Source organism: Haliaeetus albicilla, chromosome 23 (assembly GCF_947461875.1).
Source record: "Haliaeetus albicilla chromosome 23, bHalAlb1.1, whole genome shotgun sequence".
NCBI classification, from domain to species: domain Eukaryota; kingdom Metazoa; phylum Chordata; class Aves; order Accipitriformes; family Accipitridae; genus Haliaeetus; species Haliaeetus albicilla.
The window spans coordinates 9,182,138-9,208,195 of NC_091505.1; the positions used below are offsets into that span (position 1 = coordinate 9,182,138).

At 52.0% G+C, this 26,058-nt stretch overlaps 1 protein-coding gene across 2 annotated transcripts in view; it reads left to right on the forward strand.

Moving 5' to 3' along the window:
- CD99L2 (CD99 molecule like 2) overlaps positions 1–23,480 on the forward strand; it is a 33,452-nt gene extending 9,972 nt beyond the window's left edge. The window contains exons 2-11 of one of the 2 annotated variants that reach the window (XM_069811138.1): positions 7,373–7,438; positions 9,491–9,529; positions 10,971–11,066; positions 11,858–11,938; positions 12,844–12,936; positions 15,075–15,137; positions 16,241–16,276; positions 16,384–16,503; positions 19,068–19,133; positions 19,573–23,480. In XM_069811138.1, the coding sequence (XP_069667239.1) occupies positions 7,373–7,438; positions 9,491–9,529; positions 10,971–11,066; positions 11,858–11,938; positions 12,844–12,936; positions 15,075–15,137; positions 16,241–16,276; positions 16,384–16,503; positions 19,068–19,133; positions 19,573–19,637 (725 nt within the window). In that variant the 3' untranslated portion in view covers positions 19,638–23,480. The remainder of the gene's footprint in view (positions 1–7,372; positions 7,439–9,490; positions 9,530–10,970; positions 11,067–11,857; positions 11,939–12,843; positions 12,937–15,074; positions 15,138–16,240; positions 16,277–16,383; positions 16,504–19,067; positions 19,134–19,572) is intronic. The other variant, XM_069811139.1, reaches the window with a different exon arrangement.
- Positions 23,481–26,058: the final 2,578 nt, after the last annotated feature.

A 26,058-nucleotide genomic window follows, 5' to 3' on the forward strand; every position in this document is an offset into this window, starting at 1 on the left:
TGGGCATCCCCCCCGAAACAGATGTTGTGTGGGTGCCCACGGGTGGCCGGTACATCACCCCCTGGCACTTGCAGTCCCCTCCTGCTCACTGCTTTAACACGGCAACGCGCCGACACCAGCAGAGCGGTGAAACGCGTGGAAACTCTTAGTTTCCCTCCGACAGCAAATTTACTCCTTCGCGTCTCAGTCCCCAAGTGTGCGGAGAAAGACCCCTTTGCCACGCTCCTGCAGCCTCCGAGCTGGCAGACCCACACCGGTTTGAAAAGCAAAATCAGCTGGCAGCAACTGAGCCACTCCGCTAATAGCCTTTCTCGTCTCATTTTTTTAATAAAACGTGGAAATTCAGTAATCGCTACCGGTTTGAGTCAGTGAGAAAGGTGACAGAGAAACATTGGGAAGAAGGAGAAAATTGGGATGAGAGTTTAGCACGAACAAACACCTCTGGATATGAGGGTGCTTTCTGCCCCTTTGGGAGCCAACTGGGTGGTCTTGGAGGCGGGTGGGTTTGGCAGTGGAGGCTGGTGGATTTGATGGTGGAGGCTGGTGAGCTTGGCGGTGGAGGCTGGGTGGTGATGGAGGCTGGTGGGTTTGGTGATGGGAGCTGCCATTGCTCCATGAAAGACTGCTGGGGGAAGAGCAGCCTGGTGGCAAAGCTCATCGACCTGCGGACAGGTCTGGAGCAGGGGCTCTTCTCACATGCCAAAATTCAGGAGGAAGAGGCCAGCACCCGTCCTTAGCCCTCAGCTTTTGAAGTTTCCTTGCAGCCTCCATGCAGGCGCACCTGGTAAATACCGCGGGCTCTCTGCATGCCGCTTACCAGATGTGGCTGTTGGGAAAGAGGAGACGAGGGCGCTTCCCTCCGGGGTTTTAAATCTTGCTGTGGAGGAGTGAGAAAGGCTGCGTGAGATGGCAGCAGATGAGAAACTCCTCCCCGCTGTGTTTTTTGTCTGGTCTCTGCAGATCGACCTGCCGGCAGCTCCCGGTGCGGCCACGGCCGCAGAGGCTGAGCCGCCGGCTGCTCCCCGGGGCTGTGGGACACCACGGGGCAGCGCTGCTTCTTCAGGTGTTTTGGGAGCAACCTGGAGGTCTGTCCTTCCACGCGAGGTGGGGAGGAGATGCGTTCGGACCTTCGGGCAGCCCTCAGCATGGTGCAGGGCAGATGGACACCGGTGTCCCTCGAGCATTGAGTGCCTGGCGGGGGAGCTCCCGGCGAGGGCTCGCCTTCTCCTGCCCACGGGGACGGTGGTCGTGGTGCTCACAGCGTCTGCTGAGAAGGAGCCTGGGGCCCACCAGACGCAGGCTGGTTTTGCTGGTCACGTTTTCCTTGCCACCTCCGTCACTCTTGCTGGGTGCCAAGCACATCGGGTGCTGCCACCGAATAATTTAAATTATTCCTAGTAAACCTTGAAATCAAATTGCAACAGATACCTGCTTCTCATCCAGCTGCCCCAGCACATGGAAACGCAGAATTTTCCTGTGGTTTAAAAACCCACGCCAGGCGCGTTGCCCCGAGCTGCAGACAGCAATGCTTGCGCAAGGGGCCGTGCTGCCTCTCCTGCCCCATCCAGCTCAGCCCACGGCTCGTGTGGACCAAGGAGAGGGCAGAACTGGGGTGCTGTGGAGCCGAGGTTCCCGGCGGGGACCCGGCAGCGCCGAGGGCAGCGGGGGGAGACGGAGCTCGTGCGGGTCACGGCGGCTCGGCAACAGCGCGCTGACTTTAGCGGAGGCTTTTAGGCATTTCTGTTAATAGGTTTCAAACATAACCACCATTAGTTCCTCCACAAAGAGAAAGTCTTCATTATGCAAATTCTCATCTTAAAGCTTTATTCATGTGCTTCCTGGCAGGCTTTCCTTTAATCTCAAGAGCAAGATTGCTTGGAATTACCATATACCCTTGTTAATTGCATAAAAAAAAAAAAAATATTCAGCAGAGGTTGTTTTTGCCATAATCAAGAGTGATTTTGATTAGTACTTCTAGAAATCAAAATGTTTCACTGGGAATGGAGAAGAAGGACGGCAGTGTTACCTCATCCCCCCCAGGAGCAGGGGCCATCCCAGCCAGGGGGCTGTGTCCCACCGCTCTCAGCTGGCCGTGCCCCGGACCGGGGCGATGTACCCCCAGCATCAGCCGCCGGTCCCAGGGCTGAGTTTCTCCCCCGCTTCGCTTCCCGGCAGAGCCCTGCATCCCCTCGCCCCGGCCGGCCGCCCGCAGGGATGTTTGCGCAGGGGCATGTCCTCGGGCAGTCTGTCTTCCCTGGCAGCAGCCGAGGAGCTGGCGAAGTTCAGAGTCTGCTTTTCAAGGCACAACTAACTTCAGGAGGAAGTTTGTGGCCAGGAGACGGCCTGGGCACGTCTCCGGAGAGAAATGCAGCTGCGATGAAGCTGTTCGTACCCTCCTGGTCTGCCAGCACTGCCCCAGAGACCCTCCATAATGCCCCAGCTCCTAGGGGCTCTGCTCTCCCTATGCAGAATCATTGTTCTTTGGTCTCAGTAGTCAGCAAGAACTCGAGATTTGCAAGCAACTTGGCACATGCAAGTAAATTTCCCGCGTGTTTGGCAGGCGGCTGGGGCCGGCACCCGGGCGGTGGTGGTGGAGAGCATCAGTGAGTCTGAAGCTCTGCTCCGTGCTGACCGGGATCACTGCTCTGGCTGGCAGCGGCGTGCTGTCGTCTGCTCCAGGAGAAGTCCCTGGGGACCCCTGGTGCTGCCGGAGGCACCCCAGCTGCTGCAGAGCAGACCCGCACCCGCGGAGGAGCAGCCATTTGGGCTCCCCGCAGACCTTTGGGGCCGTATCTTTGGTGAGACGTTGGGAAACGCCGCTGTGAGGATGCAGTCCGGCACCGGCAGCACGACACGGCCCTGCGCCCAAAACCCCTCCGTCCCCAGCACCCAGCCCAGAGGTGCCGGCGCAGCCACGGGTGCCCCGCATAGGGAACTGCCTGCGTGTGCCGACACCGTAACTCAGAGCCAAAAAGACGAGGTTGGTACCTGGGGAGACCTCGGTGCTTTTGGTTACCTCGGCACACTTTTCCTTCTGCTCTCCCACCCGCTGCATCGCTCCTAAGGTAGATGCATAAAAGTCAGGCAGTTTGAATTACTTTCTGCTGCCCTTGTACCTGCTTTGCATTCTCCCGTAATCTCCCGGGCTGTCAATCTCGTACCGTCGCGGGCTCTCAATTCCCAGGGAAGCTAAACACATATATATTGCACAAAGAGATCCGTGGGCTGGCGCTAAAAATGGAATACACCTCGCTCCGAGTGCTGCAGACGGCCCAGCAATATACTGGGTGTGAATTATGATACTGTAATTCAAGCTTTGTCAAACAGTGGGGCTTAATTAGAATATATATATAATTGTAAAAACTAAAAAGCTGACGAGTACAATTGCGCGTTTGAGCTGCCTGCTACAGAAAATAATGAGGAGAGAATACATTAAGGCACAAAACCCTTCTACCTTCAAAGAGCAGCTAGCTCTGATTAAAAATACCCCCGGCAAAGCGAGGGGACTCGGTGAGAGGCAAGGGAGCCTGCAGTGCAGGCTTGGCCACAACTCTCACCTCTGTTTTACAGCCTCCACCCAGCACAGCTGCAGCTTTGGGGTCCCCCCACCTCCCTGCTCTGGCATTGGGGCTTTCGTATTAGGTACCATGAAACGTCCTGGCTCGATTTCTTTTGATTGTCATATTAAAGAAAAATACGGAAAACACATCTCCTTTGTCCATTTTCCCCCCTGCCATAGACCTGCAGTCCTGCAGATGCTCCAGTGCCCTCGGCCAGCCGGCACGCAGGGCTCGAATCGCCTCCCAGCTGCCCCCGGGGATGTGCGTTTTCTCCCAGCAGCCAGAGACAAGAGCTCTTCCAAGGACCCAGTGCAAGGGTGGGAAAAAAAAACCCCAGACTAGCCTAATCATCAACCCCGGCGAAGATCCCGTACTGCTCCCCAACGCCGAGCAACCAGCGGAGGATGATTTTGTACGTCAGTGGGTTTATAGTCCTGTAACAGTTTGCAGGCAGCGTGGGTATATGTCCTACAGGGGAGGTGAAACGTCAGGGTCTGCAGGACCCCCACCGCTGAGCACGCCTTACAGGCAGACACCTCTGTAATTCAGCAGCTTGTGAGCTCCAGTATGTAGGAACGTGCCCCAGCTTCTCCCGGAGTGTATAAATCCTTAATATAAAGATACTCTGTGCTGTGTGTGGGTTCCCATCAGAGGATGGGCTTTGGGAGCCCGGGAGACCCACTCCTCCAGTCATCGCGGAGCGGGACTGGGGCTCCGGGAGCAATGGGATTTGCACGAGACAGCGCGGGGAGCAGCAGCGCTGGCTCCCGAAAAACTCTGTTTGCAAGGTAAACACGCGTACCGAATGCTGGTTGGGTTTTAAGCATCTGGCTGTGAAGTGCCGGGTTTGTTACTGCTTAATAACTGAATAAAAGAAAAGGAGGAGAGCGTTCAGCTCTTATCTGTTGGAGTGAGCAGGCAAGTTTGCGTGGCTTTGATGGCGGCGCTCGGTTATTGATCCATAAAAGGTGTAATACGTCTCTATAACACCCATTGCATGAAATAAAGATGTTGTCAGCTTCAATTAACTGGCAATCTATTATTAATCCTTGCCAACACCTAGGGGATTCCTGGGTTTAAATTGTACTGGAAAAGGATCTCAGTTTGCCATGGGCAGCGGTGGGAAAGCCGTGGGAAACGGGCAGCTCCCAGGGAAGGTTTTGCCAGGTGATTCAGTACGTTGACAGTTTTCCTCACCTTCAGGCGGGCTGCGTGCACGCGGAGCAGGGGGGATTCCCCTGGGATGCAGCTGCGGCCCAGGACACGTCAGCGGTTGCTGTTTTTTACATCAGCCCCATGAGGACGGAGGGCCCTGAGCACCCTTCATCCCCCCGGACCCCGTCGTGTGCCAGCTGGCTCTTCGGAGAGCGATTTTGGAAGTGGCACCCTCCTCTCGTCCTGCGGGGAGAGATGCCAAGGGGAGCTGTCACCAAACCCAGAGAGGTGGCAGTGCTGCTCAGCTGGCCGGTCCGGTGAGCCCCCCAAAGCCAGGCAGGGGGGAGCCCATTTTTCGGGGCACTCGCGTTCCCCGCAGGGCCCACGGCCCCGCCGGAGGGGGTGTCTCCGTGCAGCCCCACGACCCCCATAGCCCGTCGGCAGAAGAAAGGGCGAGCTGCATGCAACCCCCACGGCTGCCCGCTCCCCCTCACTTTGTATTTGGGCTCCTACATCAAAGGTGAAGCACAGGGAGGACACGCTAACGGCAGGGCTTGGCGTGCAGCAAATCAGCGCCCTTAACATTTACTTAATCACGGAGAGCAGAGGGAGCAGGGGGAGAGGGAAGGGACGGCTCCTGGCATATCAGTGCGAATCTCGGTGCCACCACCATATCCCTCCTGCCAGCTCACCCTGCTTGCCATGGAGGCAGGGGGAACCGAAATGAAAGACGGCGACGGCGCATTTCCCCCAGTCAGATTTGTAGCGCTTCTCATCCTGCCAGAGACACGCTGCGGTTTTCCCCTTCCGCTTTTTGTTAAACACAGTTTAAAATAGAAAGACAAGAATGACGGAGTCCTGCCGATTCCTGAAAATCCAGTAAAGGCTGGGGAAAAAGCCATGCTGGGAAAGAGAGCCTGCGTGAAATTGCCAGAGTAGCAAGCTTGGGACACTCAGCCACAACAGTAATGAGCTTGGGGGGTCTGAGCAGGGACATGCCGGTGGTTCAGCAGGACCCCGTGCAAGCACTAGAGCTGGGCAGGTGTTTTTTCGGCACCGTGGAGAGTCTTGCATGTTCCCTACTTTGCTCCCTTGCACCGACAGACCACTTGATAATCCCACGGCTTCATCCGGGCTGTCGGAGCAGGAGAGCATCGCCTGTCTCACAGTGCTAATATCTCACCAGCAGTAAGGCCCAAGAGGCAAATATTTTGGCAAGGGAGCGGAGGGGCGTGCGGGGAGGCTGAAGGTGCCAAGCTGCTGTGCTGAGCGCGGGGCTCATCGACGTGCCTCGCTCCGCGGATTTCACACGGTGGTAACTGGGCTCCACCTGCAACGGGGCATCGCCCGCTGCCGCCGTTCCTCCAGGCTCACGGGGGAAGCGTTGGCATCCTTCGTCTCGACGAGAAACGCAGCCGTGGGCTGGGACATGTATGGCTTACGCACACACCTCCAGCAGTAGCTTAACGCGGAGCGCTTTGCCAGGGGAGAGAAGCCCGTAGCGACTTTCCAGCCGTAGACCCTGCATTTAAATCACCCTCAGGTTTGCTGAGTGTACATTTAAATAGACGGCACGTGAAATGAGATGTGATGTGTGAGTAAGTGAAACCGGAGCTGGAGGTGTTGCAGTACTTAGTGACCACTCTCGGTAGAAGTTTTTCACTGAAATGCTGATACCTGCTTTCTGATGGACTGGTGCCTTCCCGTTGTTATTGTCCTTGTCAGTAAAGCTTTAAATTTATTCATGAAGCACGCTGGAGCTCAGGTGGCAATAGCTAAATCCATTTAGCAGTAGGAATAAGAGGAAAGCCATTTTAATGTTCTCTTGCAGTGCTGCAGTACTTAGCAAACCCAAAGGATATTAATTACTCAGCATGCTCTGAGATGTAAAAGCATGAATTTATCAAGACAAATACATTCAGAACTAGGGTAAGTCAACAGTAATTAACGCGGTGCAAAAAAAGACGGAGAAAGGAAGGATTAGCTGGCCCTATCGCAGGAGAACACGGCGTAGTGCCGAGTTATCCCTGGGATATTATAAAGTGACTGGAGCTGTGGTGAGGCATCTCGAACGAAAAAAATCTGCCTGTGCCTGTCAGGTGTATCCCTGGGATGGGGGTTTGGTCCTGGTTTGCATTACCAAGGCAGAATGATGCAGGCGGTCTCTGAAATGCTAAGTTGCGCTTGGCAGCCAGCGGCAGTATTTTCCTATGAAGCCTTTGATGTTGGAAGGCGCTTGCGAAGAAGAGGTGCATAGGGCTGCTTTGTTTTTCACCGAATTTGTCTGCGCTGTCCCAATGTTTTCACGGTGTTTAGCAAACGTATCATCGTGAGCGCAGCCACAAATGAGTGGCAGCTCGAGAGTTGAATTGGTAGGCTCTCCTTGACAAATTTAAGCGTAGCATGTGTTTTTATACCGCATCCATTAGGGCAGACAAATGGAAAATCCGGAGATGACTGCTCTGCAATTTAACAGTCACAGCATTCGGAGGAGGCTGATGTCTTCCTCATCGCCGATGACGGGTCAGGCTTGGAAAAAAACAGAAAGCCCTCTAAAAACTAAAGCAATTTGAGCAAACGAGTCTAGCCACGCTGTATTTAAAGGCGGTTTCCTTCACGCAGAGCGAGTACAACCAGTGCTGATTCTTTGTCTCCAGGTCATGGGGACGGCCCAGGTGAATTCAGCCTAGAAGATGCCCTGTATGACGTCAGCACCAAGCGACGTAAGTCACATTTATTTATTCGTTAGCTATAGATGCGATTTGTTCTTTGGGATCTGATGCTGGTGGGAGGGCAGTGGAGGACACGGGCTACCTCATCGTCTCTTTCCCTGGGGAGACGCAGCGTCCGGGCTTGCCGACAGGTGGGACTGGGAATAGTCCTGGAGAAGGTGGTTGGTGACCACGTGCCCTTCGCTTTCCGATTCCCGTGAGCAAACCGCAGAGGCACACGCCAGTGCTTTGACATAGCAACGACGCTGACCGAGCACGTCTTTTTGGCTTCCTTGCCTTCGTTGGTAACACCTGCCGTCAAACACGACCCTGTCTGCCTGGAAGCTAACGCGTTAACCGCTCTCCTTCTCCACCGGCGAGGGCAACCCGCAGAGCCCGCTGCACCGCGGCACCCAGGGGAAAGCAAACGGCGCTTTGGGTCGCTGCTTTGCTTCGCGGAATTTCGAGTGTAACCCGTCAGTCAGAGGAAACTAATTTCTGAAGGGGGTGCCTTGCTGCTGGCATGCTGATATTTAATATTTGGCTTTGAAGTACAGAATTGTCGCGTAAGTCGGGGCCGGGCTGTGTCGCTGAGGGGACAGCAGCGCCCGGCAGAGCTCAGCCTCGGGCCTGGCAGAAACGGCGGCGAGGTCAGGGAGCTGGCAGGGGGTCGCACCAATTCAGCAGAGCAGCTCTCATTGTACACCCAAAAGAGACAACCTAACCGCCAGCGCAGCAGCTGATGGGAGAAGCCCGTCTCCCTCCCTGGGGCATATCGCACGCCTCCCCCCCGGCGCCGAGGGGGGAGACCACCCCACAGGGGTCTGCACCCAGACGCGATGCCGGCTCCCCTTAGCTGAGACGGACACAGAGACACCATGGTGGGGTTGGGAGCACCAGCGCCCAGGACCCCTCGCTGCCCAGGACCCCTCGCTGCCCGTCCCTCCCCGTGCGGTTTGTGGTGACCGTCCCCAGACCCAGCGCCCGGCCAGGCGGTAGCGGGGAGCGCTCTGCGAGCGATGCCGGTCTCTGTGGTCACACAAAATACACTTACAAGTATTTAAGCGAAAGCTCTAACAGGGTTTGAAACCTCTTATTTTATAGTCTAACAACACACAGATGCTTGTGCTGTGTTACGTTGGAGTTTACGTGGAATAAAGAGTCGGGATGCTCCGTGCACCTCCCCTGCGGCGTGCCAGGTTCGGCAGGAGGGGGATAGGATAGACCGTGGGGTATCAGGCTTGGTCACAGGTCTGAGGGATCTCATCTAGGATTTTGCAAGCCCTTTAATACAGCATGTGGGGAGACCTGGTTAGAAACACCTAACGGCCACCTTGTGCAGGGGGAAAGCAGCGTTTCCCCAGGCTGCGAGCCCGGGGAAGAGGCAGCGCTGTCCCCGCAGCCTCCCCAGCTGCTGCCTCCTGCTCTGGACTTCACTGCATCAGCCCTGGTATAAAAGCAAACGAAGGGTCTGCGGTCGGGTCGCATCAAACCGTACCGGCACGCTGGAAATGAAGCCCAGCAGAAGCGCTCCGGCATTCAGAGGCACAAATGGAAATGAATGGTAATAGAGCAGCCGCAACTCTTGCTCATAATTTATTCATATACTTGGTAATGCTAGCCACTATTAATAGATAGTGGTTTACAGGGGGTGAAAAATAAAAAAAGATCAACCTCCCCGAAGGCTGGCTGTAGCTTGTTTTAGCCCAGGAGCGGCCAGGGGATCTGAGCATCGGAGCATCACCAGAATTCCTCCAGCTGTCAGGGAACCTCCCGTACATAATGCAGCGCTGGAAATTATCTGTCATTTAACTGACTGACCGGGTAGGCGACAAAAAAACATTGGCAGCTTACTCTTGTTTTCCACACCGTTCTGTACGGTATCTGTCCTCGCTCTGTTTGCTGCTGTCTCCAGCCTCTGGGCTCGAGTTTACAAACGCAGACCAGCGCTGGGCAGCTGGAAGGCTCGTGGCGAAGTCTCTGCCGCTTGTTCTCAAACCAGAAGCGACGCGTTTTCGGCGATGCCCGTGACTAACATTTTCCTCCCCGTCTGTTTTGTCACAGCCACTCCCAAGGGTCCCGGAAAGCCGGCAGGTGAGGCAGGTGAGACCTTCTTGCGTGCGCATCGTTCAAGCGCGGCGCGGGGTTTGCTTCCCACGGGGGTTTGAGCCCTGCGAGCCCTGCCGCGGGTGCTGCTGCCTTAGCAGAGGCTCTGGGACACCTTCGCTCGCCCCTAAGAAAGCTGGTGCCAGCGTGCACGTGTGCGCTCCTGTATGGCCAAAGTAAATGCGATATTGATATTTCTGTCCACGCTGAAGGCGAGCGGCAGTGGAGCTTTTATGGCCAAGGCTGAATTTTGCACGCTTTGCACTATCCTAATGGAAAAGACACAAATCACCGCTCAGCTACACAAGGGCTTTTGTTTCTGGCTGCATGGCACCTGCTAGCTTGCCTTCTAGGAGCAACCCCAGAGAATATTTTCCTTCCATTTCTTTACTCCAAGATATATATCCCTGACCGCCACAGAAAGGCCCAGCCTGGTGACATTTCCCCATTCAGGGACAAATGTCTCTCCGACTGTACCCATCAGATGTGCTGGCTGGCCTGCTCCACAGCATCTGCCCTAGTTGAGGAAGCTCCCTTAAATTCACTCAAGTTTCATTGCCGGCAGCTCCTCTGGCTCAGTTCTGGCCAAACATAGGTAGATAAATATAGCGTGGTCACAAGAGGCGAGGGTTGCTCAACCCCGCCAGAGGAGCCTGAAATAAACTGCAGCTGGGGAGCGCTCAGAAGTGAATCCCCTCGCCCCTGCGCGAGGATCTTGGCACAAATTAAAGCAAATCTGACTGTCCAGCTCCCTGGTCATCATGGTCTTTGCTAGGGCCAAGAAAAGCCAAGTGCCAGAAGCACGCACAGGGCTTTGGCGTTTGGACTGCAGCCCGAGCGAGAGGCCGTTTGATCCAGTCGACTCTCCCCAGAAAACGGACGCGTGCCAAGGCCGAGGCTTCGTCTCGGCGAGTTTCTTCTTCCCCGGGGAGAGCTTTTTGGATGAGTGATAGCACCAAGGGGCTCCCGCGGTGGGTTCCTGTGCCCTGGCCCCTCTCCCGTGCATTCTCTGCCCAGCCCAGGGTCAGGGGCAGCCATGCAGGGAGCGGAGCGGGTCCCAGCCACCGGCTCGATCCCCAACAGCACCTTCTCATCTGCACCGTCTCTCGGGAGATGCTGCAGGACACTGGCAGGTCTCCCCCCCCAAAATGAGTTATTTTGGGGTTGCTCAGGCTGGGGCAGCCACAGCTCGGATGGGGAGAGTTAAATGACGGCCAGGCTGATCTGAAGGCTCCGCGATACAGCCGCGGTTGAGCGGCGGAGCGGCTGGACGCCCTTCTCAGCTCCATGCTGACGAGGGTGCTGGTGGCTTCTAGCAACGGTGCAACGTTGCTTGCGCAGCGCCCGCGGAGCTGCCGTGCGGGGGATGCGTGCCGAAAGCCTGGCACCGTCCCTGCAAACAGTGGGGGTTTCAACCATCCCTTCTCTCCTGCAACAGGCTTTGATTTGGCTGATTACTTTGACCCCTCTCCGGAGACTACCACCAAGCCAGCCAAGCCGACTCCGAAGCCCTTCCCCAGGCCAGGGAAGCCAGGTACCGCGGAGCTCCCCGCGCCCCAGGGAGGGTGTACGTGTGCTCACCTTCGGAGCTCCGGATGGGGGAAAACGCTCCCCAACGTAACCGGGAGCCATCCCGGCAGCCGGGAGGCTGGGATGGGGCATTGACAGATGAGCTCCAACAAGTTTTGGTGGCCACCAACGGGTGACTTCAAAAGGTGACCACCTCCTCCTCCTCCGCTGTCGTAGCGCAGCCGGCAGAGGAGATGCTCCAGGCTCTTGCTGATGTGCCGGGAGGGTCAGCACCAGCGTTTCGCCGGCCCTTCTCCCTTATTGCCCATGCACTTTTGCCTGGGCTGTATCGGGGGGCTTCGCCAAGCAGCATTTCTAAGTTTTTAACCGGGACGGAGCCGTTAGCTGTTGCTCGGCGGGAGATTTCATCGACAAAGTAGCACATCCCTAAATATCTTTCTGGCAGCATCCTGCGTGCCGCAGGTAGCCGGCGGGGTGGCGTGGGGCTGCCCTCGCGGTGGCAGAGCTCTCGTGAGCGGGCGGCAGCATGTGTCCCGCCGGCAGTGTATTTGGAGGGTTTTTCCTGGCAGCCCTGCTTGTCCCCTTCTCAAATTCAAGCCCCTCTTAGATGTGCCCTGGCGCAGGACGTCCCCGCGAAGGTGCCCACCACCCGCACCGAGGGCTCAAGCATCCCTGGGGCACCTGAAGCTGTGGAGAGACCAGAGCACCAAACCGTCTCAGGGCTTGTCCGAAGGCACGTTTCGGAGGGTAACGTCATTTTGGTCTCTTTTTTTTTTTCCCGCCTCCTCCCTTCAGACAACAGCTTTTGGGATGTCATCCGCACCACCACGACCAAGCAGCCAAAAACTACGAGGGCCCCCCCCAGGCATAACCCAGGTGAGCTGCCAGCACAGGCAGAGGCTTCGGGATGTGCCGCAATGGCAGTGCTGCCCCTCACCCCGGTATTTCCAGCCTCTAGTCCGTTTGTTCGCAAGACACGTAGGGAAAAAAAAACCCAAACAAAACCACATGGCAGACGGGGTATCTCGGCATTCCCCTGCATGTCCCTGGGGGTCTCAGCGGCTCCTGGACCATTTTGCATTCCCCCGCCTGTCTTAAGGCAGTGGGCTTGCTGTCCTCCCCAGCACGGCACAGTGTGGCACAGCACACCCGTCCCACAGGCTCAGGGCACCCCATCAGCTTTGCTGCCTGCTCAGGCAGAGTTTTGGCAAAAGGCGCTCCCAGGCTTAAAAAAATAAAATAGCAATTTTAGATCGGAATAAACTAAGGTGCGAGCTGGCGGGAGGGCTGAGGAGCTCAGGCTGGCTCCGTGCCGTGGTTTTAGATGCCGTTTAGCAAAGGCAATAGCTGCTCTGTCAGAGCCAGGCTGCTCAGGGTACCAACCGGGCGGTTCACGGAGGAAAATAACACCCAGCAATCAAGTCGCGGGCTGCTCCAGCCGGCACGGCAGCGCGGCGCAGCCGCCTCCTTCCCCTCCTGTTTGGCTCTGACCTTTTCTACCCAGCTTGATTTGTCCGATTGCCTGGCGCTCGAGCCACGGCACGAGGCTGTTTCTGCGGGAAGAACGTGATGTTTCTCGCCACAGCGGCACGGAACGGGATGGGTTTGGAAGATCTGCCGCGATGCTGCGTAGCAAAACCGGGAGATGCTTGCGTCAGGGTCGTCATCTCTTTCACCGGCACTTTTTCCCTGGCAAAGCCAAGCATTTCCTTGATTAATGAATTAATTGCAGCGTTCCCCAGCCTGCGGCCAGCACTGCTAACCCCCGTGTCGTTTTCTAGCAAAGGATCCTATGGATATTGACTTGGCTGATGCCCTTGATGATAAGAACGATGGGAAAGATGCTGGGAGGCCGGACGTAAGGCCGGGTGCAGGTACGTTGACTCCCCCTCTCTGCCCTACTTGCCTCCAGCCCCGCTGTCCCCCGGGACCCACGGGAGATCCTCCCCGGCCCCTCCGGGGAACAGGCATCTCGCTGCCGGACACCGTCCCCCCCAAACGACGGGGTAAGGAGAAATGGAGGCACTGCCTCGCCTGAGGCCCCTGCCCTGCCTGCGCGGAGGAGGGGGATGTTTCGGCAGGGAGCGCAGCCCCTTCCTCCGGGACCGTGGGGAAGGAAGGAGCCCCTGCCTCGGCGGTCCTTGGCAGAGAGGGGCTCTGCCTAACGACCTGTTGCCTGTCTGCAGGTTTCTTTCCCAGGGTCTCTCCTGACCCGTTAAATTGCGGTGATTGTGTTAAGTTTCCCCTCGTCCCCGTACCTGACAGCTATTTAACCGAGGGCATGTGCTGTTGGGGTTCGCAGTCGTTGCCAAGACATAAATCTAGAGCAGGCTTAAGTTCTGGCACGACATACGCTACGGGCTGGGAGATTTTTTTTTTCCATCTCTAAAATACTCCGGTGAATGAATCATTTGTCTGCGAGGATCGTTCCCTTGAGCACTTGAGCTAGAAAACAGACTTTGCACGGCTAGTTTATTGATGCCGAGATGGCCGTATACCCTGCTTACACGTGTAATTAATAGTCAGTATTTTATTAGATTGTATTAACTAGGTGACTTGTCTGCACTTTGATATTCTGGGCTCGTTGAGGTTCAGACTCCTGCAGGAAAGGTTGAGGCGCTGAACCGCTGGAACGTGGCACCGGTCACAAACCAGCACACGCGTTCCCCCGGCATTGCTGCACCCTGGACTGCCTGGGACCTCTCCAGGTTCTGGCATAGGCAGGGGTTGGTTTTTTTTTTTTTCCCTTTCTACACTCATTACTAAGGCCATAAATCTGGTTTTTGTAGTAAGCTAGTGCATAAGGCAGTCTTCCAGGCTGTTAAGGCAAAGGTAACCCTTCCCAAGGCACAGCATCGGAGAAGGAGCCTTTTGCTGGCTCGGCGTCGGGTCTCTCCTCCCCGCACATGCCTTGCTGTGCCCCGAGGCTCCTTTGGGACCGAGCCGAGGGGTTCAACAGCTCCGCTCATTCAGCTGCCGATTCCCAGACCGTGTTTCTCTGCACCTATCCTGCACAAATTAAACATGCCCACTACAACTGTGCCCAAGATAACTTTTTCACCTGGACCGAGATGTGCTGGTGCTCAGTTCTTCCACTGGAGCTGCTCTGTCCCTCTGGGAAGGAGAAGAGTCAGCTCCCTGCCGGCAGGACCCCGGGCCAGGCTGGTGCTGCCGGGGGCTCGGCGGTCCCCGGCCGCACGGCCAGCGCACACACAAACCATTTCTTCCATCCTCCTCCCCTGCCAGCTGGGGCTGAGCAGCCAAAACGCTTCATGAACTCGCAAAGACATTAGTCATTTCAGTTAAAAAAAATAATACAGTAGTATTTAAACTTTGATTCAGGGGTATTTCTTTCAAGCTAGACTTAAAGTCAATTATTACCTCTTTTATGAGCTTAAAGTAATTTGGGGTTAAACATTTTGTTAACATCTGGTAATTGCGAGAGAAGCAGCACTGCTTATTGACTGGTCCCTGCTCTCACTGGGGATGGAGTAGTCAGCTGACTGGGAGCCGCTGGTTTAAATGGGCGTTCAAACTCCTGCTCTGGTCCCTGTCGCACAGAAAGCCCCACACGGCTCTTCAAAACGGCCAGAGAGTTTTAGAGAAAATACTCAGATGAATAGAGCAGCCTCCGTCTGCCCAGCAGAGCAACATTTCCCCAGGAGCGGGGTTTTGCAGGAGGCCAGTCCCACCCGGGGCGCGTGATGCTCACAGGTGACCCCCACCCAGAATTCCCCAAAAGTCCCATTTCCAGGCCCTCACCATCCAAAGGCACTCGGTTTTGGGGATCCCTCTCATCCCAAGCAAGCCACGCGCTATTTTTCTTTCCCGTTATGTTGTTTTCTAGGCAGCTCTGGCTGCATTTGCCCTCCCAGGAGGGTGGCTTCAGCGTTTTGCTGGGTGACTTTGGCTTTGTGCAGGTTGAGAGGGTGAGCTCCCCGGCTGCCGCGGAGCACACGGAGCCCGTCTCCCTTCGGGTGCCAACCACCATTTGTTCCTGTTATTTTTAAAGCATTTTCAGACGACGACCTGGCCAGCATTGTGGACGGCGGCTACAGCCCAGACAAGAAGAAAGGTAAGCGGTGACCCACGTACGTTCGTTTGCTTTAGCAGTCGCAGCTCAGGCAATAATCACCAGATCAGCCAAACCCCTAGAAACCGCCTTGCACAGAGGGGTGCTCGCCTTCTCGATGGGGGCACGCGTGCGGGGAAAGGGGGTCCCAGCCGAGGAGCCAGGGGAACACGTAGTTTTTGGCCTCCGTGGTCGCGCCTTGTGCCAGCGGTTGGAGGTGCTTATTTTTGATCCCGCGGAGGCTCTGCAGCTCCGGCTGCCACCAGGGCAGACGGGACCCGCATCTCCCCATCCACCTCGAGAGCGGATGCCCACCCGTGTGCCGTGAGAGGGCACAAGCCTTCGTTTGCCTTCCGCCGCGCGACCACTGACGGTTGAAGCAAGGAGGAAACCCAGCAACAGTCGGATAATCCTGCACGTTTGCGAGGATCCACAGCATTAAATATTAAAAGTGGCTGAGTAACGAGATGAATACCACGAGCCCAATCAACATTTAATGAATCCCTGTGCCAAGGACAAACCGCATCGGAGGCATTAATACAATGCTGACCTGCTTCCATAAATTCAGGATGTAAGTGACTTGGTAAGGACTGCAGCCTCCAGCAGGAGTGTTTTCTCCTCCCAGCCCAGTTTCTCCAGGGAAGGCGATTTTAAAATAGACTTCAAGTCAAGCGAAGCTGCCCTGGTGTTACGGAGCTCAGCCAGTACCTCCCTGTGACGGCACAAGTATGCTGTGTAACTATTGTGACGACCTTTCATTTATCCGCTCAGCCTGGGGCAGGGGTGAGGTTAACTGTTGTGCAGGCAGAGGTGTCCCCCGCAGAGGTTCCCCCCAAAACTCCCCCCCAGCACGCAGGGTGGGAGACGGGAGCAGCTTCCCACCCCTCGGAGAGACGACGAGCTGCCCCGGGGAAGCCAAGCAGAAGCGTGGGGCAGCAGAGACGCCGTGCCCCACGGGGGGATACGCTCACCCCCCCGGCCAGGGGTGCCCCTGGGGCCACGCTGCCGCCTTTCCCCTGCGTGCCCGCTCCCTCCCGGGCTGCCCAGCACGGTGATGGGGGGAGCGGAGGGGCACGGGACCGCTGATGGGCTCACGTCTCTTGCAGGTGCCGGGGGCAGCACCGAAGGCGACTACGGCGGAGGTGGGTGCCAGCGCGGTACCGCCGCGGGGTCAGCGGTGGGGTGGGAGGGGTGGCGGTGCGTGTGTCCCCCCCGCAGCACAGCACCCCGCTCTCTCTGTGCCCCACAGGCACGGTGGCGGAGACGGGGACGATCGCCGGCATCGCCAGCGCCCTGGCCATGGCGCTCATCGGGGCCGTCTCCAGCTACATCTCCTACCAGCAGAAGAAGTTCTGCTTCAGCATCCAGCGTAAGTGTGTCCCCCCCCCCGACCTGAGCGCCTCAAGGGCACCGAGCAAGCGCCCGCCTATTTGCCCCCTGAACCCTGCTGCCATTTTCCAGCCTGGAGACAGGAGGGGGTGTCAGGTATCCAGCGACCCGGAGCTGGCAGAGCAAAGCCCCAGCCATGGGTTATCGAGCCCCCCCAGCCCCGTCAGGCGCTGCACAGGCAGGAACCCACCAGCAGCGACGGCTCCAGCACCCACTGCCACCCCGGAGCCTCCACGCAGCCCCTCGCACGCACCTGCAGTCACAGCCAAAGACCAAACCCCCGACACCAAACAGGGTGAATATGGAAAAACCCCACCCCAAACCATACAAACCAAAAAAACCCCCCAAAATCTCAGCAAGAGGTTAAAAACTCACCAAGCAGCAGCGAAGGACGCACTGTGAGCGTCTGCAACTATGGCAGCTGTGGGTGGTACAACCCAACCCATCCCACCCTCCTGCAGGTGTGCAGCAATCACTGCAATTAAGTGCAAATTAAGTAGCAAAGCTTCCTATTCCCAGAAAGTGCCTTTTGCATGAGCTGCCCCTTAAAGTTGCTCGGTGTAAGCATCGCAGGAGGTGTCCCGAGAGCCTCGCCCCGTGGCACTGGCCTCGCCGTGGTGGGCTCTTGCAGCCCGTTACAGGGTGGTTGCAAACAGCTGGAAAAAGCTCTTTTTAAATTAATCAAATGAAATCTCTTGTGAGTCTCCTTTGCTCTGGGGGAAGGGTGTTTGGGGTTGGAAATTTCTGCTGGAATCGTGCTATTTTCCCAGTTGTGCCTGAAACAAACAGGAGCATTTTGGTAAATTAGATCAGCAGGAAAAGTCAAATGAATGTGATGGAATGAAACACCCTTGCATGTTCCCCCCACTTAAATGATATTTTGGCAAGAATAAATAATTAAAAAAAAAAGAGTAAAGGCTTTGATGAGGGGGAAGCTGAGAGACACAAAGCCCCAGAAAGGCGGCAGGAAATTAAAGTTAATTATAAAGGAGGATTAATTTAAGCCATCAGACATGGCATGCTGGGCTAATGTCAGGCCTTAGATGCATTGCAAAGCATGACAGAAATCTAAGAGCCGTCAGCCACCGCAAAAGTGGCTTTTTATTGAAAAACATGAATTGCATTTGGTGTTATCCCAGCAAAACACATGTCTTGGGGAAGGCAGCGGCGGTGTGTAATGACCACTCGCTTGAAGCACAGAGGAACAGGCTCGGCTCTTTTCCTTGCCCAGCCGTCCTTCTCCGGTGGCGAGGCTGCGGCTCCATTTCTCATTTTTGAGCCTCTTCTGACAAGCATTTGCCGATTCCTCTGAAGGAGGCGTACAATGCTGCCTAATATTCTTTATCCTACTGTCTTTTCTTACACCGCGTCTCCCGCTCGCTCGCCGTGCCCTGGGCTACGGCTCAGCCTCTCGGTGCCCCTCTGCCCTGAGCCGCTCGCTGTCTCCTGCCTCCGCAGCATGGGGGTTTATGGGGTTTTTTTTTAGCCAGCTGCAGAAACTTTTCTTCTCTCCTGCGCCTTGGAGGCAGCGGCTGCCCCGTTGCCTTGGCCCCAGCGCTGTCCCCTGCCTCCCTCTTCCCCCGTGAGATACGAATGAGCCCCGTCAAAACGCGGTGCTGAGGCGTAGCGGGTCCCCGCCGCGCTCCGCGCTGCATTTGGCCGTGCAAACAAGTTTAGACGCCTAGAAAGCGCGCGTTGCGTGGCCGCGGCGTGGATTGCCTCGACCTGCCTTTGCAAACCAGCACGGCCCCCGACCCTACCCCTGGTCCCTCCCCAAGGGGACGCAGCGGTCCGCGCAGCGCTCCTGTCGCTGCCTCTCCACAAAGGTCCTTTAGAGAAGCCGTAGAGCATGGCTGAGGTCTGTGGCGTACCCGAGAGGGTCTGAACTCAATCTTCTGCGGCTCTGAGCTGGACCGGGGCGAGCGGAGCCATCCCCTTGCATGCCCTCTCGCCGCCGCCTTGCAGCCACCCGGCAAACCCAGCCTTGCGCCTTCACCTGGGCCGCACTTGTTGCAAAGATTGGAAACTTCTTTGCATTTAAATAAGGGGCTTCTGCGGGATTTGACAGCCCACTGGGATGCCGCTTCATCGCCACAGCCCTGCTCTAAACTGCTTCTTGCAGCTCTGCATAACTTAGCTTTTAATGAGAATTATACCACCTATCGACGCTTAGACGCAGCCCCCGCTGCACAGCAGTCCCGTCTAGAAGACGTACCTACTCCATGCACTTCTCCTGGCTGAGCGCCTTAGCACGGTAATTAGCCTCGCTGCCTCGCATGATAAAGATGAAGCAAGAGACTCAGAAAAAAAGGGCTGCTGCCTTCTAGGCAGGCCTCTGTGGTCACTTTAAAATCCAGCAACGCTTTCTCAGCACTGTTTATGGTTTACTGATGTTTCAATACCGCTGTTAATGCAGAGGAGGTTGCAAAAAGGCATCGTAGCTTTTACAGCAGATAGGGCCATTACCAGACTTTTTAAGGCATCAAAGCAAATCATTTTTACTCTCTACCCTCCCATCTCACTCTCTTTATTGTTATTTCTCAGAGGGACTTAACGCGGAATATGTGAAAGGGGAAAACATGGAAGCTGTCGTAAGCGAGGAACCCCCAGGTGAGACCCTCGCATTCCTTACCCTATCTGCATCGGGCCACAAAAGCAGCTTCACTGAGGGACTTTAAGAAAGTCCCTCATGCTGTACTGAGCTGCCATGTCTCTTTGATGAAGACACCACTTAGGTGATGCTGCAGCTTTTTGTGAAACACCCACCACAGTGTTTTTCCCCCGTTACTGCACACAAAGGAAAGCCGTGGTAAGAGACCAAGGGGCTTGTGCTGCAAACGATGGCAGTTAATATTTAGCTTTCATGTTTTCAGCCATCGAGAGTGTCTTAGGAGGAAAGCATGATCCTTCTTTCAGTGACAGATAATCAAGGCTGCTGCAAAGGCTTTTCAAATGTCACATACAACCAACCAGTACTGGGCACCCGTTGTTCGCGCTCTGGTTCCATCATGTGCTATTGTACTCATGATTTTTTTTTCTTTCTCCCTAGTTAAATATTCAGCAGTGGAAGCACAGTCAGCAGAACCACCAAAACAAGACAGTGCGAAGATGTGAAGCATAACCTGGGGCTAGAAAAGAATCAGTCGGCAGCAAACGGAGATCTTACGTGCTTGTAATTTAGCTTTTTATTTAATTTGACTCCAAAGCTATTTAATGTGTACTTAGGCTTGAACTGGCTTCGTATTGCTCTAGGCTTTAGGGTTAGAGTGGTAGTATGTGTTTATTTTTTTGCAACGAGGTATATGTTTACATTGAAGTAATATTGTAGATTTGATGTCCAGTTGTATGCAAACCAACAGAAGGTGCTTCAGTAGCGGTCAATTTTCAGTTAAGGGACAAGGTCTTTTCCAAGGAGCAGAAGAGCTTACAGGTATGAGGGCAGTGAAGTGCCTGTACATAGCAATCCAAAGCAAACCATTCAAAGCCCTTTGTAAAGCACCTCCAGCCAACTTCTGCCATCAGCTATGGGCTTGTCACTTCCAACGGCGGTGATGAAAACTGCACATTTCCTGAGGGTAGATTGCGGTCCTTAGCGTAGCTACACCTAAAAATGAAGTGCCTGTGGGTAGGTCCTCGGGCTGAGGCAGGTGACTGCCTGCTCAGAAGCCAGGAGCTGAGGATGCCTCGCCACCACGCAGCGCTGGGCTTCTAACCAAATAAAAGGACCCGATTTTCACACCAAGTCATAAATCCAGGTGATGGCAGTGCGTGCAGTGTTCACTTTTAGCAAATACCATTTGAATGCTTGGCTATGCTAGAGATCAGAACGGAGCTGAAGGTGTCAAGCGATACAGTTTGTCTGTGTGACATGAGATACCTGCGTTGTCACCGAAATGAAGACTGCGTGCGTTTGGATGCTTTCAAGGACAGGTTCAGATCTCATTCACACTAGAACAAATTACGGATTTAATCCAAAAGAAAATAAACAAAGTAGGAATCCATTAAGACCTGTAACACTTGCTACAAGAGAAGTCAAGCTTAGCAAGATGCAGTCCCCTTCTCCTTGTATCAGCAACTATTGAGAGCACTCCCTGGCACCCGAGGCAGAAAAAGGATGTAAAGCTTTGTCCTTTGTGTCACCGACTCACCTTTAGAAAAGGCAGAATCTCCTGCGAGGATGGGTCCTCCATCGCCGTCCTGCGTGGGGTTCCTGCAGCCTTCTGGGAAGCACCAGGCTGCGAGCGGTGCTCAGCAGGACACTGGGCTGCCGCCACGACAGCACCCCCATCCCACGCGAGTGCTCGCGCAGCCTTCTTCAACAGCGCGGAACCGGTGTCAAGACCTGACCGTCACTATCTTGCAAGAATTTGTGTTTATGTTTCTAATCCCTTCCCCCCCAACCCTTTTTTACTGCTGCTAAAACGTGAATACTGCCACTTTCCAATACGTTTATCCAAATCGGTGATGGCTTAAAAAGCATGCTCTCAAGTGGAGGAAAATTCACTTTATGTGGTGTAAGAGGTACTCACTATTTTTATATATAAACCTGAAACGTGTGCATTTTGTACTGTTTTGCAAATCCCATGTTTTGTGAATGTGTATTTAAAAAAGCGCCTTTCAGTTTGATGTACAAATCCACAGCTTTCAGGTAGACACGACTTACAGAAGGCCTTGCCAGGAGGTGAATCAGCCTAGGAGCATTGCTGCCTAACAGCTCCATTTGAAAGGAAATTGCCTAGTAACATGGTTAAGTATTTTGCAATAGCTGCACAATTCTTTACGCTCTTTTTAACACTTGCATTTTAAAGCCTTACATTAGCTCTAGCAGAACAGCTACAGTGTTTTATAAGGGAGACAAGTTCTAGGGATACACGGTGCCTCACGTGTACTCAGAACACTTAGGCTACAACAATACTCCTACAACTATTGCTGCTTTGTTTTATGAATGTGTTTGGATTAGAAAACAACAATATTTAATTGTTGGCTGCTCAGAGAGTGGAAGCAGAGGCGATAGAGATGGGATGCACTCTGTGTTTGCTTACTCCCAGAGAAGGGTTTTCACGGAGGAAGCGTGGTCTGCGGGATTGGGATCATCACGTGCAGGAGCGCAGATGCTGGCAAAGCCACGCAGCTCAGTTTGTGTATCATCTCCACTGCCAAGCACCGTCGCCTGTTCTCTTTTGTTAGCCAAACACATTTGAAAGCTGTAGCACGAAAAATGTTTTTAGGAAGTTACTGTAGATGAAGTGTTATGACATGGCACTGATGATCACTAGGAGCCGTTTTCCTAGCTTAGATCAAGTGCTCGTAATTCCACTTCTCCTTTTGCCAATGACCGTATTTTCTGTAGATGCACATCATCGGTTTTATTGCATTTCTATTACCGTGCCCTCCCTGTTTGTCTAGTGGACAGTGCAATGGAGTGTCCAGCATTGCTTAAAGCATATAGCACCTACCCCTCCTTCGGGAAACTCTTACACTAGAACATAGGAGAAACACGTGTCTAATTCACAACTACTGCAGTAAAAAGAAATAAATAAAAAAAAAGCTGTTTCACTGAAAAAAACACCCAGCTTTTAGAACTCAGAAGTTGCTCCTTTCCCCAGGGCCTTTTCTACGACTTTGGTGAATATTATGCCTTAGTATAATTTCTAGGTATGTGGAAAACCATAAATGCACAGTGAAAGGCAGCACTTTTTCAAAAATTTACAGTAACAATTCAAGATTTCTTTCTCTAGGATTTCAAATAGAAAAATATTGACAAATACTGCAGTAAAGAAATTAAACTTGGTCTTCTCTTCAAAACTGGACAAAAGTCAAAGTCTTAATGTGCTAAATGTCAGTAAAGGCTCAAATTGCTTTTTATTGCAGTCTGTCTCCTTCTCCATCAGAACTGTCAGACCAGTCTCTGATAAATAGGGAATTTATACATCATCTATATTTTAGGCATTATAGCAACTGAGAGGATTCCTCTGTATTTTGCTAGTAGTGATCCAAGTTCTCAAACAACTGACCCAGCACCGACCTCTCTAACTACTTTAATTTAATTAGTATCTATTCTCTTTAAATCTGGATATCGAATTTTTAAAAATCCTGCACTTAGGTTTTGTATATGTGGTATGAACATTATTATCCTTTATAAAAAAAGGCCAATAAACCACCGGAAAACTGGGATTTTTTTTTTCCATGAGTACAAAACCTACATATACAGCTGTCCTGAGAGTTTATGTACTACCTGTGCTGTGAGCTCTTTTTCTTATTACACCTCGCTTCAGCTTGATTAAAGCTATTTTTAATAAAATGATTCGGAAAAGGTTTCTCAATTACAGAAAAGCAGCTAACTGAAAGAATTGAACTAGCTCTTTTCCTGTTGTTTATTCTATCAATTACTTGCATTTTCCTTTGGCAATACTGTAGTAGTTTCTTCATTTGAGATTTGGCAATACTGTAGTACTTTCTTCGTTTTAGATTCTTCAGTTGAGAATACTCTGACATGAATTTCAGATTTTTTTGGCACTATAAACTCAGTCATTTTCATGCAACCCCACTAATGAACCCTTACAAGTGCTATATTGTCATTCTTAACTACTCATTTGTTGTGGTAAAAGTGGAATTAGTCCATAATACCATTTCAAATTCTGAAAAAGTAAGATGAGTCGACAGGCTTCGGCTTTAAAAATCTGCTTCTGCAACAAAGGAGGTTCAGGAACAAATGAAGCTCAGAAACAACAGAATTGTGAAATTAGAGAATCCTGTCGTTTGAGTCAAGTCCTTACTTAAAAGCAAGGCATACTGTTTGCTGATGCAGAAGCTATCTATACCAAATGAAGGCTGAATGTTACGCTGTAAGAAAATAAGATTCATTTTGCTAATGTGCATGTAAGGATCATGGGGGTAACAATCAGAATTTGACTACCACTGGAAAACACTGAATAAAACAAGTTGACTTATAAGACATTTAAGACTTGATTTTTTGTGGGTTTTTTCATGTTGGAAGTAAACTGCAAATGGTGGGCTATGTGCTTACTGTACATCACCTCTTCTATAAGCACACTACAGACTTCATTTAAAAAACCAAAACTAACTGGACTTTGTGAGAAAACAAGTATCATTATGAAGACTTTAATAGTAAAAATCAAGTATTTGCGCGTGCGCACGCGTGCACGCACACACACGCTCTCCTCAGGTCACCCAGGAACTAAACTGTAGGTAGTGCCCTATGTCCCTGGTTTTTGGGACGGCTGGTTTTTGGTCCTTTTTGCTGCCCTAGGTTTCCTGCTTGGATTTTTCACGTCCAGTAGATGAATCTCCCATGCAATGCAAACTAAGCTTTTGACCTTTGTATAATGATGCAGCGCTTAGTCTCACAGTCAAAAAAGGTGGTTTGTATTTGAAACAAATAGCTACTTCTGACTTATATTTCTTGTAGAAATAAAATTCTTTCTTCCCAGCTGCACAAGATCTGGCAGTCAAAAGATCTCTAATATGATACGCACTTAGTTCAGCAGATGTGATCTCTCAGCAAATGGACATTCCTTTTTGCTTTTTAACATAAATGCTTCACCTGGGGAATACTCTAAATTGCCCATTTTACTTTGTCCTCTGCCGTGGGGCTCAATGCGCATGAACAGGAGCTGTTGATTCTTTATTTCCAGCTTTTAGAGAACCAGCCGTCTTTGGTGTTACTACATACACCATATGAATTAGTACAGCTTTTCTCAGAAAATAAGAAAAATCAAACACTTCTTGTTTAAAGCTTTAACTCCTTAAGAGGGAGGCTGCCTATGCAGTGAACAAAACCAGGCAGACAGGAGTGTTTACCAGCTTGAAAAGCCTTCTTGCATTTTAATGAAACGACAAAAAAATTGCTTTTATCTACAAAGGAGGAAAAAGTGTAATTCAGCTCTGAAGCAGGACTAAACCGGCAGAGTGTCTGATGCTGATGATTCACTTAATTTACAAGCAAAAAATGTTTCAGTTGGTTACCAAGCCTTCATCCCATTCTGGGACACTGGATTCAGGTTCTTCCCCCTCTCACATGCCATTGGTAATAGGAAAATCCTACAGGTCAAATTTAACTGCTTGCTGTCTTTGCACATTCCCTTTATACTCAGCAGAGTCAAAAACAAAAACAAAAGCAAAACAAGATTCAGCTTTTGAATTGGAAGTTAATAGTTCTGTCCAAGGTGCATCAGACAGGGAACAGGGTTCTGCTCTTTCCTCAACCAGTTCAATACTGCCTTATTAAAAAATAATGACAAAATTAGTTGTTAAATCAATAGGAAAAAATCTGATTATCAGGAAGCAGACTGGCTACAAAGACAGTCACCTCTTCAATATAAAACTACGCATTAACTAGCATATACAAGCTATACAATACCTTTGAAAATTTCCATGCTAGGTAAATACGAAAACATGCGTTGTGCTCACCCATGTAACAGCAGGACCCCTCCCCCAGTGCTCTCCCTGCAGATCAGACTCACTGAGCTATGTTGAAACTTGTGGATAAACAGCCAGTCAGCTGAAATAACTGGTATTCTTCTATGCAAACCCAAATTCTCCGATTTTAGCTCTAGGAATATCTCAGAATGCCCAAGCTAATCCAGTCATCACTTTTACAATAATTATAGAGGAAATGTTGTGATTATTAGCACCAATAAAGAGAAAAACTTCAAAAGATTCTCTTTAGCACTGCATTTTAGAGATAATGTGCTTTACTTTAATATACAGTTAAAATGTCAAGGATATCCCAAGTATGGAAGAGTTTAATTTGATACCAGCTCAATATATTTTGGCAATGTAAAATTCACTGCTGGCATACTGTCCAGCAGAACCATTTCTACAGGAGAACATCTTTCATATAGCCTGAGGTTGCTTAAGAGATGCGAAATTGCAAGCCTTCCTGAACTTTGTTCTTGTAGGTGAGTATCTATTATAAAAAGCATTCACTGTAATAAAGAGGACATGTTGAAATACCCTGCACTGCACAGTAAACTTTAAGACTGGATACAGCACATTAGCCTTTCCAGGTGAAGTTGCAAAAGTGCTCAGCAGCTCACCTTACTCATTAACTATATGCTACACATCTGAATGCAGAGAAACAGAAAAGCGCCATCGCATATTAAGAACAAATGCGCAGTAATAAATGAATACTCACACACAGTAAAAACCATAGTCAGCATATAGAATCAATTGGCTCTTAAGAATGGGGCTTAATTCCCACCAGCAGAACTTGGAGCAATACAAGCACGAGTCAAAAAGCAGAGCTGCAGTGTCTGACTGCCCTAAGAACCAGATTCTCATGAAACATAGCAAGGAAAACAATCCAGGGAAAATTTTCAGCATGTACCATTTCTGGGCCTTCCAAGACGGCCGCTGAATAATTTTTTAAAAGGTTGGATGTTCCAGTAATTAAATCTCTCCGATATGAATATTTTGGGGGGCGGGGAGGGGAGATGAAAGAAAGTTGGGAATGTATATTTTATAAAAAAACACAGTTAAAATATTCAATTACAGAAAAAAATGCTAGCAGCAA